At 37.9% G+C, this 14877-nt stretch overlaps 1 protein-coding gene across 2 annotated transcripts; it reads left to right on the top strand.

Moving 5' to 3' along the window:
• The first annotated feature begins 387 nt into the window (after window positions 1–387).
• ANGPTL5 (angiopoietin like 5) lies at window positions 388–14568 on the top strand. 2 transcript variants are annotated; one of them, XM_048955483.1, is made up of 8 exons: window positions 388–550; window positions 2403–2550; window positions 3409–3512; window positions 4077–4170; window positions 5712–5812; window positions 11668–11788; window positions 12869–13054; window positions 13431–14568. In XM_048955483.1, the coding sequence occupies exons 1-8, from the start codon at window positions 452–454 to the stop codon at window positions 13748–13750; spliced, it is 1173 nt and encodes a 390-aa protein (XP_048811440.1). In that variant the 5' UTR covers window positions 388–451; the 3' UTR covers window positions 13751–14568. The 2 variants fall into 2 exon arrangements, with proteins under 2 accessions (XP_048811440.1, XP_048810633.1); XM_048954676.1 differs by lacking the exons at window positions 388–550; window positions 2403–2550 and adding an exon at window positions 2825–2896.
• Window positions 14569–14877: the final 309 nt, after the last annotated feature.

A 14877-nucleotide genomic window follows, 5' to 3' on the forward strand; every position in this document is an offset into this window, starting at 1 on the left:
CCTGCTCCTGCTGCCCACACTATTTCTAATGCAGGCCAGGATGCCGTTGGCCCTCTTGGCCACCTGGGCACACTGTCAAAAATGTTGAAAATTGATACCTTTTTTTTTTCTTTCAATGAGCCTAAATCACTCACTACCAAATACAAATACCGGGGCTCAAAACCAGTGTGTAAGAAATTGTCGTGCTTTTACCACAGTGCAGAGATATGTTTGGTGTGTCATGTGCAGGTAATGAGCAGGAAGTGCTCTCAGGAGACAAGCAGTGCATGTATATAAACCTGCTGTGCAACAGAGCTGTGTTTTATTAAATGCAGGCATTAAAGGAGTGATGTGTTGGCTGCTCTTTGTGCTGTACACATTCCCCAGTAGTTAGCTCAGCACTCTGTAGTGTACAATTCTTTCCGCAGAAATGTGAAACCCGTCAAAACATTTGCATTGCTGCAAGGAAAAGATGAAGAGCTTTGGGGTAACTTCATTAATTTCTCTTAGTGTTCTTTTGTTGGGCTGGGGAGAAACTGTTGTAAGTGATGTCAAGCCTTGTTCATCTAAGGTAAGACTTTCAATTACTTTGCTGAGATAAGGCAATGAATGTAACTGAATAATTTCTTAGAAAAGCAACAGAGAAATAGACTGCTTTGTTCAGGATAGGTATGAGAATATGGAAGAATTAGGTATTTTCAGAGAGAGTGCATTGAAACTGTAGAAATACAGTACAACAGGAAAACATTTTTGTTTTAGCATCTTTTATAACAGTTCAGTTGTTGGGATGTATTTTTATTGTCATCTGCATCCCTGCGAAGACACAGTAACTCCTGGTGTAGGCACAGTCCAACCTGTGACATGAACTCCCAAGGTCTGATTTAATGCCTGTTTCATTTTGCCTTTAGAAAGAATTAATACTGATTAAAGTATTTTCTTAACATTACTTAATTGAACAGCTGGTGGATAGCCGTGATAAAGCCCAGAACAACACTTGGCTCCATGTGATCTATTTATATGTCTCAATTGGTCTTTTTATAACTGTTGCTGTTCTTTTCTTCCTTTATTTTGTGCTTATTTCAGTATCAAAGAAACATATTGTTTCTGTTCTCTAGCATTTATTCCTCTCTAGACACAAAGTGAAATCAAATTAATAATTCAGAAACTTTTTTTTTTTAATCTGCCTGTTAACCATTTAATGTCATATTTATTTTCAATTTTAAAAGGCAAAAATCAGGAATAAACTGTTCAGAGCTTTGTCAGTGTAGTGCCAAAACCAGAAAGAGAAATCTGAAGCTGGAAAGGAGAGCAAGTAGTCAATTTGGTCAAGACTAAGTAAGTTTCCTTTTTAATTAGAATCTTTAAGTTTCTAAGGTCCTATTTACATCTGAAAGTACAGTATGAGCATGTTACAGTGCCTTGCTGAGATTATGGAATTAATAAACGAAGACTTAAATGAAAATATGTTCCTTAGCCTTCTTACAAGGAGATTTTTCAGGGATCATTTTGGCATTTCTTTAAGCGATGAATCAGAGACAGCCCCGTATTTTATGGCACCATGGAAGAAAAAATGTTAAATATGAAAATACTATTTTGAAATAACATGATTAGGTGTAGTAGTATGAAACTACTTTTACTGATGCTTTTATTGTTACTATTTCAGATAATTCTATCTCTGCAAATAGTGTCTCTTGAAACCTTCCCCAGCAAGAGCATTTCAAATATTTTTTATATGTTGGATTTGTCTGCAAATCTGTTTGAGACTACTTGTGTGCCTAGATTTATAACTTGGGGAATCGTTTCCACAAACAAACTCTTAAGTTCTGAATTTGGAGACTTTGCAGAGCGAAAGGGTTTTTGTAATACGTGGTAAATCCCAAATCCCTCTCCTTTCCAGGGAAAATAACTTTGTGGGCATTTGAGATGTCTGTTGGGTGTGGCAAGTCTTAAAATGCCAGCTTCTTAAATGCAAGTATTTGCAAGTTTTGGCCTGCAGGTCACTCACAGAGTATTTTAGCAGAAATTTTGGTGTATTTTAAAAATTTATAGAGGTTACATACCCAGAGATGTGGTGGATGACACTCGAGGTCAAGCTGGATGGGGTTCTGAGCAACCTGATGGAGCTGTAGGTGCCGCTGTTCATTGCAGGGGAGTTGAACTAGGTGATCTTTAAGGGTCTCTTCCAGCTCAATTGATTCTATAATTCTGTGATTCTCTACTTCTGACACCCTTGCAAGACATGGCTAAGTAGAAGATGCATAACAAGCCTTGACCTCAGCTCTGTCAAGTATTGCTATAAAGCTTTTAAGAAAGCAGGTTTTAAAGGAAGATCCATGGGGTAATCAGCTTCATTTTGACAGATTGAGCAGTTTAACATGTGTTTGTGATCAATTTATTTCCCCCTCCATTGTCTGGTACAACAGGGCACAAGGAATGTTGGAGCTGTGGAGGAACCACTCAAGGCAGAAGAGAAAAATAAATCTGCAGATATTTCAAAACAAAAAGAACAATGCCTTGTACCATGTGATGTTCAAGCTAAAATTTTACGAGGGGAAAAACAGTATATGTGCAGTATGTATTCATACAGAATACTCTAAACAACAAGCTATGCAATGCCCTGCTATGCATTCCTCTGCTACGCTACGCTATGCTGTGCTGATTTATTTTTTAATCTTCTTGAGCACATGTGGCAGACTTTGACCAAGCTGCCCACTCTGAATGTTGTTCAGATTTGGGATGCTGTGTGCAGTTGGGATAAATGAAGTTAATCATGCTGCTTTCTCTTCGTAATTGCTGTTGGGACAGGCAAATCCAAGCAGTAGCTCATCCCACCTGTCTGTGTTATCCTCTGAATATCTGTAGGTCTCTCCATTTGAGAGAAAGGCTTGAATGTCTGTTCCTTATTTAAATGCTGTAGGTAAGTGTCCAAAATTAAGTGGGAAGAAATCTGTACTTGAGCTTGCCTTTTGTAGATATATATGCAGGACATATCTTCTGTTCATCACCTGGAAAAACTAAACAGCAACTGACATTATCCAGCCTCAGAAAAAAATGTGTCAAAATTCTTGCCTTTCCCATATGATTTTCATTATGTATTATTGATTACATGGCAAGTGTAGTTTCTATATTTTTAGCATCAGGGGAAAACAAGGAACCTGAATAAATAGCACAGTGAATAGGCAAAATGCAGAATGGCAGGAAACCTTACATATCTATCCTTTTTTCAGATGTATTTAAATTTCAGTGTTATCCATTAACTGGTTATCCCAGTAGCTGAAGGTTAGGATGGAATTCATCAAATCTTACAATTTGTAAAGCTGAAGTTCTTAGCATCTTTGGGTTTAGATATCACAAATAGATGGTCATTATTTGATCAAGACTATTTCTAAGTTTGTGCTAACAAGGTGAATGAACATATTGCTTTTAAAGGGAATTTGCAGAGCTCTCTTGTTGAATATGCAAGAAGCACAAAAAAACTGGTGAGAAACATGATGGATGATCAACAGTCTTCCTTGGATTACCTTTCGAATCAGGTACTTTTTTCTTTATCATAAATATTTTTATTTATTATTTACACTATGATTACCTTCTAACTGAGCTAATTAATTATTTACTTTGTCATTCACACAGTAGGACTGGAGTCTCTGTTGCATTGACTTCAGGAGTGATGTCTTGTAGCCTGGCTAAAGGGGGAGGCCCAGGGAGCGATTAGCACCACGTGGTACACGACCTAGTGGCACATGTGACAGTAGGGCAAGAGGCTGTATGCAACCCTGTTGTACTTGTGCACGTGACAAGTACACACAATTACATTATCATTAACTGGCAGTAGTTTGTAAACACTGTGCTCACTCAGTGCAGATAAAAAGCCTTAATCAAATTGAAGGGCTTTCCTCAAATTAGTTGGAGTTGTGCCTGAAAGTGACTTTGGATGCAGAAAGTAAAAAATCTGACAAATTCACACTATGAAGTTACAACTCACTAACATACCTCAAAAATGACCTTCAGATTTTGTGTACTAGGAATCAAAAAGACCATCCTTAGAATATAAAATACTTCACTGCAACCTGTTTTAAGATATTTATTTAAACTTACAGGTGAATGAACTCATGAACAGAGTCCTTCTTTTGAATGCAGAAGTTTTAAGAAAGCATTTGGATCCACTTCCTTACAAAGCAGTTCAATCTCATGGTAAATATTTCCCACATTTTATCTTGAGCTTTTTCTTTTTATCTTTGAGAGAGTCTTAACTAAGAACAAATTACAGGTAAGCAGTTTTAACATGTACAATACTTATTCTGTGCTAGAATGCACACATAAAATCTGAAAAATTAGTGAACTATATAAGTCTCATTGGAAAGGGTTGGTTTAAATAATTGGCAAGAGGATAATTTTGGGCATAGCATCTTGTTGATATTTATGCAAAATACTAAGCATTAGTTCTTAAGTGATTTAATGTAGCTAAATAGCACTTTCTTTTGTAATGAGATAAAGCATGCTCAACATTTGCAATATCTTTTAAAAAGCAAAACAACAACAACAACAAAAACCCAAACAGAAGTCAAACTGTGCACTGGACAGTTCATATCCTTTACAGTTCCCAACCCAACTACAGTAAACATTACCTTCTTCGGTCCTACCAGCCTTAGAAACTCGAGTCTGACACATGCTTAGCTTAACACTAGGCAAAAGATTATATGCTTATATATAAATCGTGATATAAAGGCTTTTATGAGTACAGATACAAACATTTGCAGGAAGAAGACATCCTTCCTTGGGTAATATGTGTTTTTACTCTATACAAATGTTAACCAAATCAAATCTATGAAATAAGACCTGGATATATGTAGGCTGCTCTGAAAGTAATGCTTCCTATGAAAACTACAGCAGATACAATAGGCATAATGACACTATTTGATAGAGTAAATTCTTAGCCACAAAACATATTTTTCAACATAGTCACCATCAGCCAACCCGTGCAGATGAGCTGATCAAGACACGCTTCATTTCATGGTGTGAAAGCTGTGTATGGCTTCCTGGAACACATCACTGTCACCTCTGCTGAAATGCACCACACAGCACTTCACTCACTATGCTTACATCCACCATTTGCTTTCCATAAATGTTCAGCAAACATCAGTGAATGTCAATGGATGCCACTTTTTCCTCATAGAGGAATTCCATTCCACACCTTTGCTTCGTATACACTTCCATGTCAGACAGCATTTGTTAGACTGCTCCTCTGCTGCCATCTGTCACACAGCAACAAAATGGAATGAAATACTGGTGGGAAGGTTCAGTCTCTACTGCCAAACCACCAACATGCACCTGTGATGTTGTGTGCCAACAGAATAAAATAGGAGACATTAACTTTGGAGCAACCATCATATAATCTTTCTGTGTATCAGTTAAGATTAGAACGAACTTTCTCAATAAAATGCAATTTATTATTCTTTCCAAGCTTAGCGGATCTCAGAGAATTATCATTCCATAGAATCATAGAATGGTTTGGGTTGGAAGGGCTTAAAGATCATCTAGTTCCAGTTCCCCCAAGGTGAGGGTATATGAGGTAAATTCCTGAGAATGCATATTTTAAATTTGCACAACAAAAAATTGTATTTGAGATCATTCAAAAGTTCCCAACAAAGTTTGTATTTCTCCACTTTAGCTGTATTTGTGCTCTTTTTAAAAAATATGTGTTAATAAGCTTCATCAAATACTTTATTCTCCAGGGTTGGATTGCACTGATATTAAAGATACCATTGGTTCAGTTTCAAAAACTCCAAGTGGTCTGTACATCATCCATCCAGAAGGATCAAATTATGCATTTGAGGTAATAAATTTCTCTCTCGTGATAGCTGAAATTTGCTTGAGAATATCCAGTTAGAATGTATTTAATAACGCCTTCCATGATAATTTTCCAACTGATGAATAAGAAGTGTATTAAATCATCCAAATGAGTCTGCCTTTGCTACAGTTTTGAAGAAAAAAATCAGTTTCTACATTGAAATTTAAGCTCTGATATAATATCTCATCGTCAGTTTTCATATGTAGTGAAAAATGTACCAAAGAGGAAAACTGAAGAAAACTCTCCAGCCCTGCTTTTAGTGACTGAGAACTGCTCTTCTCTTCTGTATTAGAGATGGAAACTGAAAAGACAAAAGACTGATCTACTTGTCTTCTAAATTATTCTACTGGGGAAGCTTCAAGGGTTGCCTTCTCTTGAGAAGTGATGCTGCTGGTAACTGTATCTTGAACCATGTTTTTTCTGGACATCTAAGTGTAGATGCAGATGTACATCTATTTGAGGAATAAGTGCTTAGCTTTTGTCTGAGCACCATTCTACTCAGCTGTAGGACAGAGAGCATCTAAACCTTCTTATTCTGTCTGTGGGACATATGCAGCTAGGATAAAAAAAAAAAAAAAAGAAAGAATGAAATTAATTATTATAGAATCATAGAATGGTCTGGGTTGGAAGGCACCTTTAAGATCATGTAGCTCCTACCTCCCTGCTATAAGCAGGGATACCTCCATCTAGACCAGGTTGCTCAAGGCACCATCCAGCTTGGCCTTGAATGCTTCCAGGGAGGAGGTGTACACAACTTCTCTGGGCAACCTGTCTCACCACCCTCACAGTAAAGAATTTCTTGTTAATATCTAAATCTATTCTTTTCCAGTTTAAAGCTGTTTCTCCTTGTCCTGTCTCTACGTGCTCTTTTAAAATGTCCCTCCCCAGCTTTCCTGTAGGTCCCCTTCAGGTGCTGCAAGGCCACTGTGAGGTCCCCCCAGAGCTTTACCTTCTTCAGGCTGAAGAACCCCAGCTCTGTCAACCTGTCCTTGTAGAGGAGATGCTCCAGTCCTCTGATCATCTTTGTGGCCCTTCTCTGGACCTGCTGCATTGGAGCTGCATGTCCTTGTGTTGGGGGCTGTACACAGTACTCCAGGTGGGGTCTTATGAGAGCAGAGTAGAGGGGCAGAATCACCTCCCTCAACCTGCTGGTCACGCTTCTTTTGATGCAACGTTGGATACAGTAGGCCTTCTGGGCTGCAAGTGCACATTACTGGCTCATGTTGAGTCTTTCATCGATGGACACCCCTAAATCCTTCTCCTCAGGACTGCTCTCAAGCCATTCTCTGCCAAACCTGCATCTGTGCTTGGGATTGCCCTGACCTGCAGGACCTTGATTTGGCCTTGTTGAACTTCATGAGGTTGGCATGGGCCCACCTCTTTAGCCTGTTCAGGTCTCTCTGAATAGCATCCTTTCCCTCTAGAGTGTCAACTTCACTATTCAGCTTGGTGCCATCTGCAAACTTGCTGAGGATGCACTCGATCCCACTGTCCATGTTGCCCACAAAGATGTTAAATGGCACCGATCCCAGCACCGATCCCCAAGGAACACCACTTGTCACCAGTCTCCATTTGGATACCGAGCTGCTGACCACAACTTTCTCAGTGTGACCATCCAGCCAGTTCCTTATCCAGTGAGTGGTCCATCCACCAAACCATTTTTCTCTAATGTGGAGACCAGGACGCCATGCAGGACAGTGCCAAACGCTTTGCACAAATCTGGGTAGATGGCGTCGGTTGCTTTTCCTGTTTCCACTGATGCTGTAACTCCATCTCAAAAGGACACCAAGCTCGTCAGACATGACTTGCCCTTGGAGAAGGTGTGTTGGTTACCACCAATCACCTCATCTTTATTTTCCATGTGCCTTAATAGAGTCTTGAGGAGGATCTGCTCCATGATCTTGATAGGCACAGAAGTGAGACTGACTGGCCTGCAGTTCCCTGGATCTTCTTTTTTTCCTTTCCTGTTAATGGGGTTATGTTTCCCCTTTTCCATTCAGTAGGGACTTCCCCACCATGACCTTTCTAATACGATGTATAGCGGCTTGGCAACTTCATTTGCCAGTTACTTCAGAACTTGTAGGTGGATCTTGTGAAGTACAGCAGTCATGTTTCCTGTCACCAGATCCATGCAAACATTAGGAAAATTTTTTATTGGATGTTTACTTCCATTGCAGTCTGTCCATAAGGCTTCCTTAAGAAGAAAACAGATATGGCACTGACTTATACTGGTGATGATGGAGATAAGGCTGACAAGCCTTTTATTTTGCAATACATGTTGGGGTTATTACTTTTTGGAGGAAAAAAATGTAGAGTTTTAGCCAGCAAGTAAATAGCAAAATGTAATCACTACTTTTAAAGTCCTCTTTTGTGTATAACAAAGGAAGAGTGAATCCCTTTATCTCTGGCCAGTTGGAACCTTTAAAATGCTATGAAAAAAGAGCTCAGTATTGTTATGAAAAGACTTCAGAAGTATGCCGGGATCTCAAAAGTAAAAATAGGTGCTGGTTCTGCAGACTGCTGATAGAAAATGCTGTTGTTTTCTCTGTACAGTGCAGTGAGTGAAAAAATCTGTAACTCATCATCACGTTCTTTCCAGGTAAAAGAAAGGCAAAGACAGATAGAATTTTTCGCAGAGAACTTATGTGTATGCCTAGTATGAAGAAAATGCTGTCTGCCTCACTCCCAGCTAAACTGTAGTACAAAATGCATTTGTTTCAGAATTTCTCTTGGATTGAGGAAGATTCCATTGAGGAAATATTCATATCTCACCCAAATTACTTTTACTAGAGATGGTGTGACTTAATCTGTGTGAGAAAATGTAAAACGGTAAATCTCCTTTAACTTTAGAAGTATTTTTGACACTCGTCCACATTTGAAATTACTGCCGGTGTCCCAAAGAACTAAGAATCAGTTATGTGAGTGGAAAGGTTCCTTAAGGAGAACAAAAAGCAAAAGGAAAAACTGTAATAATTTGATTTAAATCACAAGGTAATAATAAATAATAAGAAAACTCTGCACTCCTGAAGTGAGTGTCTCATCTCTTGCCTGATAGATGTTTCACAGAAATGAAAAGACAGTGCCAGAAAGTTCTCAGAGAAAAATATCTAAAGGATGTGTGTTCCTTCCAGAATGTTATTTTAAGGAAAACTGTTTAATGCAAATTTTTCCATGTGTTGAAGTGCAAAAAAAGTACCACAGAAATGGTGGATGAGCAAAAAAAAGTTAAGACATTAAAATGAACTGAAATGCGTTCAAGAGACTGATAGCCAGGAGTTTGGAAAAGTTTGAATACTGGGACAATCAAACAAAATTATAAAAAGGCAGAGAATCATAGTAAGAGAATTTAAAACAGAAAACAAAGCCACATGAACAACTCATTTGTAGGACCTTTTCAGCAACGAAGCATGGGTATTTCTTTTCAGCCCCTTAAATGTGTTTGAAACTGTAACAAAATGTCTCTAGAATGATCTGCATAAAGATATCAGATAAATGAAAAAAACTGTTTTAAAAATGTCTCATTTTTCATGTCTTCATATTTTCAGAAGTGAGTGTAGATTTTGGATGCTTGACTTGAACTGATCTAAACTAGATTTCAGGAGCTCTGAGCATATCCAGTTTCAGCATGGGCTGCAGGTTCTTGTCGTCTCAGAAAATTAGTCCCAGATGGGTTTTTGTGTGAGCATTCAAACATGAGGCAATTAAAACCAGTTTCACTTCTGGAAAACTGATCTGTGCTCACTTTCTGCTGCATTTTTGGATGAGTACGTTTAGATCAGTGAGTTGGAGAAACTGAATGGCTGTTTGAAATATACTTGCTATACACACTAAATATGAAAAGGGAAAAGTACTCAGTAGAAGCCCCCTCGTGCTCATTTAATTTAACACTGTCATGCCCCTGGTACCTTGCACAGTATGAGACACAGAGCAATTTGTTAAGTGGATTGCAAGGCTTTAAGAAGGGAAACGATTGCATCATTTGCAGTATGTAAAAATTAAGAAATATAGCAGTGACTGCTTTTTGTGTACCTATTTCATGTTCCTGCTTAGCTGGTGTCTGTTTGGTGCCATATCTAAGTAACATGCTGATGATCTCTCTTGTGGATCCAAATCTTATTCTTCTGAAAATCACCATGGCTCCCACTGATTTGTGTAGGCTCAGAGCTTGATGTTGTGACTGAGCGGGTTCCTCTTTGTATTTCTGCCTCATGGTCAGTAGCAAAGCATGCCATCATTTCAAGACGGTGACTGAGTCAATAGGATTATTTTAATGCATTTTAGATATTTGTATCTAAATACCCATTTTGGAGTCGTGGGTATTTCTTTTTATTCCTTGGTTGACTGAAATAAACATGTGACACTCCAGGGAGAAAAGCCCATCATTTCCCAGGTGCACTTGCATGAACACAATCCTTACTGTGATTCCTCCAGTGTTTAGGTTGTAAGAATTGCTCAAGGCTTCCAATGGCACCTCGAGCAATGAGGACCAAAACTTGCCCAAGCTGTATTAATTAGATCAAGCTGCAGCTCTGTGCTGCTGCTTCCTGTGCTTCACTGAGAAGATGTTATGTGACACAAGTTCTTAGTATGAGGTCAAGGTATTCCTCCACAGAGAAAACCTTTTGTTTTGTCAAAAGTATCAGAGTTGTACCAGCCAATGGAGAAGCAACATGTAAAACTCAGACTGCTGCTTGGTTGATTGCAACGTCTAAATGTGCAATGCACAACTTTCTACATCAGGATGACAAGAATTGCTAATTTGTGTTACAGCTGGTCAAGCAGTGGCACTGCAGACACACTTGAAAAATACCCAGAGTGACCTGGATGCATTCCATTTAATTTTAGACCCTTACCTGATATCCCAAGAATGCAGCCAAGGGTCTGAGGGCCCTTTTTTTGCAGACAGTGCAGGTAACATCTGCAGAGGGTGATTTAGATCTTACTTTTCCAGACCCACACTGTGAGTGCACATTTTTCTCTATGAGGGGGGATTAGAAAGCAGACAAGGACAATTTGATACCCAACTTAGGGTGGTCAGTCACATGTCTAACGTTAAATGGGCTGAGGAGAAAATGTGCCCTGCAGTGTGATACTCTGTAGGAGAGCAGAGAGCAGCTGTACCGTTGTCTTTTGACATACCACTGGGCACAAATTTTAGTGGTCATTAGTGGTTTCATCAATCCTGAGCTGATCCCAGGTATTCAGTGGGACTGCTCAGCTTCAGGCTGCTAAATGCTCATACTGAGACTTCCCTGGATTGAGGCCCCCTTTTATGTGACGTTTTCTACTGCTCCAGGATAAATTATTGTATGTTGTGTTATCACTATCACTTCATTCCCTAACCTTTATTAAATGCTCTGCATTTCTCAGGCATCACAAACAGTGTTTCTGGGTGAGAGGGTATGATGGTAGAAGAGAACACAGAAGAAGTTTTGACTCTTTGCTTTCCTGAAATAAATGTATATTTGCTATTAGTGCCCCCATCTGTGTTTCTTGCAGGAAACTATCCCCTTGCTATCCCACGTTGCTTCCACTTCATGCTATTATTAATACAAAGTAAAATTTAGCAAAGGACATTTTTTATATTTAATGTGAAGAGGCATTTGCACATGACAGCTTACACTGATTGAGGTAGTCTCCAAATTAAAGTCTCCGTAGAACATAAAAGAAAACACTGCAGTTTGTTTGATTAATTTTCTCTGAGGTTTTTGTTAAAATGTTGGAAGGGTACATTGTTTGGCAAGAACCTAAATAGTCCACTTCTATTTCATTTAAAAACTTTTTATCTTCTTCATTACAGATGTCTCAAGTGAGCTTAATCATGCCTGTGTCCGTTTTAGGTATTATGTGACATGGATTTTCAAGGAGGTGGGTGGACTGTGCTTCAGAAAAGAACTGATGGAATCATTACATTTCAGAGGACGTGGTCTGAATATCTGGATGGATTTGGTGATCTTTCTGGTATGAGTTTTAAATACTCTTAAGTGCTTTGGATCCAGTGTTCCTGCTGTATTTTTGAGAGCTACATTCCCACTAAATTGTATTGCAGTTTTAGTAGCATGCAGAGTAAAGTTCCTGTTTTTTAAAAAGTATTTTGTTTAATACTCAGATGCTTTGTTGCTTCCCCAAAACTATTGTCTAACCTTCTCAACAGTGACCTTCACCCTACTGGAATCCTTCACCATTACCCATCCTTAGTCTCACAAGAAGAGGTTAATATGATGGAATATTTTATTGCTGAAATTATGTATGAGTTGTATTTCTCTGTGACTTTTTTTGTTGTTGTTATTATTGTTATTATTATTTGTTTGTATGTTCATTGAGATTTAAGAAAGACTGAGTTGCTTTTAATCATGCTTGCAAAATATTTCCGTGAAGGAAAGAACGGTCAGTAATATTTCAGCACTGAGAGTGATTAGAAAGATAATGGAAATATTTCAGCAGCTAACACCAATACAACAGTTGTATTATTTTTTTTACTGTCAACTGTCAAGTCTGAAAGCAGCGGCTGCTTTTTCAGTTGTCCATTTGGAGTAGAAATAAGACTCAAACTTTTCAAATGTACGAACCGCTGCAGGTCAGATGGGGCAATGTTTCATGGAAAAAAAATGTGAGGAAGCAAATCTTTACAATTAGATTTGATTTTTGTTGCATTTTGTTGCATTTCACATAATGCTGACCTTTGTCATTTCTCAGTATAGTCTTTTGGAGCACCACTGAATTCTGGCTAGTTAAGTGCATATTCAGCACATCCAGTGTCTGTGGCCTTACAAAGTGTGTTAAAGTCGAACACTTGAAAGTTATAAAATTTTCTGAAAATGTCATGAAGAAAAAAGATGGTGCCCTTATGTGAGTTCCTTCCATGCATTTTCCCAGTGAAGTAAGGAGACAGCTCTGCCCCTCTGTTGGCCTTTCAAAGGAATACATGCCGATCAGATATTTTTGTTACACTTAGGTCAGGAAGGAAAGTAGGAAAAATAGAAAGCATTATACTTTTTGTTTCTAGATGTTTATTGAATGTACATTGCATTTTTACTTTAGGGGAATTTTGGATTGGCTTAAGGAAGATTTTTTATATAGTAAACCAAAAAGCAACCACTTTCAGTCTTTACGTGGATTTGGAATCAGAAAATGACAAGCATGCCTATGCATCATATGATGCATTTTGGATAGAGGATGAAGCATGTTCTTTTAAAATTCATTTGGGACGTTATTCAGGAAATGCAGGTAAGAACTTCCTTTCTTAATATGTTTAAAGATACCAACTCTCTTTTCTCTTAGTGTATTCAAGAGAGTAATATTTGGAGTAAGGGTCTTTGAGGACAGAAATCTTTACCTTCATAGTTAGCAACACTAAAAGCACCGAAGCAACAAGAAGATAAAGATGTTCCATCATTTCTTCCATACTTCTGAGTATTTTGTACTTTTTTTCCCTATGTCTTCAACACATACCAGTGCAGTGCTGCCTTGAACTGCTTTTGAGGAAATCCATTTTTGTAATAATTTCAGATGAAATGTTTGTGAATTATGAAGTAAGCAAACAATATTCTTTTTCTCACAAGTAACTCCTTTATCATCATTCCATTTCATCTCCTGTGATTAGGTGATGCATTCAGAGGATACAGAAAAGAAGATAATCAGAATTCGATGCCTTTCAGCACATTTGATGTCGACAATGATGGATGTAGGCCAGTGTGCATTATTAAAGAACAGCCTGTAAAGAGCTGCAGTAACTTCAGTGATAACACTGGATGGTGGTTCAACCAGTGTGGCCTTGCAAATCTTAATGGTATTCATCGTTACACAGGTAGATTTCTTGCAACTGGGATTCACTGGGATACATGGACAGTGAACAACAAGCCAGTAAAAATTAAATCAGTCTCAATGAAGATTCGGAGGAACTATGACCCATATTTCCATTAACCTATGAAAATAGAAATATATCTATTCTTGCTGTTACGTGGGATAATGTATCAATGCAACATCCTCCATTTTCACTTAAGCAGTTCAGTCTTAAATCTTTATTAAATGTTTCCATAATACAGTTACTAATTTTTATTATGAAATATCAGCATCTGTAGTGGTTCCACTTGAGAAAGAAGGTCCTAAGGAAAGGATTTCCAGAAAAACGACGAAGCTCAGTGTTTACGAGCTTTTATTTAGCTGCCTCATATGTAATCACAATGGCAGGTCCAGTGGAAAAGTTATAAAAAGAGAAATGCTGACTTTTGAATGTATTTCTTCTATGCTCTCTGCAAATCTAAATTGCCAAGAAACTGCAGGAAATTTTCTTTTAAAAAAGTAATATATCAGTCGTTCTAGTAATTTCTTTTCATAAAAATACCTTTTCTTCATGTTAATTTTCCAGAACCAGCTTTTTATACTGTATTCCTTATCAGGCAAGATAATATTAACTTATGTCAGCACATGTGTAAGGTCCTTACCTGTAAAGCTTGTAATACCTTACCTGTATAAAAAATGTTGCCCTGAGAATACTGTCCAGAGCCTGAGTATTGCATACTCTCAGGGATTGATTCTTAGAAAAGTAAGGTACACTGCAATATGCAAGAGCTATGGTCTATTTTCTATTTAATTTTCATAGTCCATGTATTTAAGTTTCAGTTTAAGATTTGTCATTTACACAATTCACTAAAAATGAATGCTTTTTCCTCAAAGAATAACATCTCAGATTTTTGGAGTTTTGGTTTTTGGATGTATGGGCATGAAATTATCTTTTTTGTTCTTACCGTTACTCACTTTGTGAATGTTTTTTTGTAATAATGAACAAAAGATTGGAGTTGTATAATTACATTTTAAATATGCAGTGTTAAGAGTTGGAATTACTGTCAATAAAAATGGAGTAATATGAAAAACACATGTTGTCAGTACAGCAGTGTTTGTGGAACCTACCAGCTATTCTGTAGCAACTGGGCATGGAATTTGTCATGCTTGCTTCTATTTCTGAGGATCAGGTCTGTGGCAATATGTGGTATTGAATCAGTTAAAAACTATTACTCATTTTTACTGCCTCACACTTTGTATAAGCATAA

This window comes from Lagopus muta, chromosome 1, assembly GCF_023343835.1.
Source record: "Lagopus muta isolate bLagMut1 chromosome 1, bLagMut1 primary, whole genome shotgun sequence".
NCBI lineage: Eukaryota > Metazoa > Chordata > Aves > Galliformes > Phasianidae > Lagopus > Lagopus muta.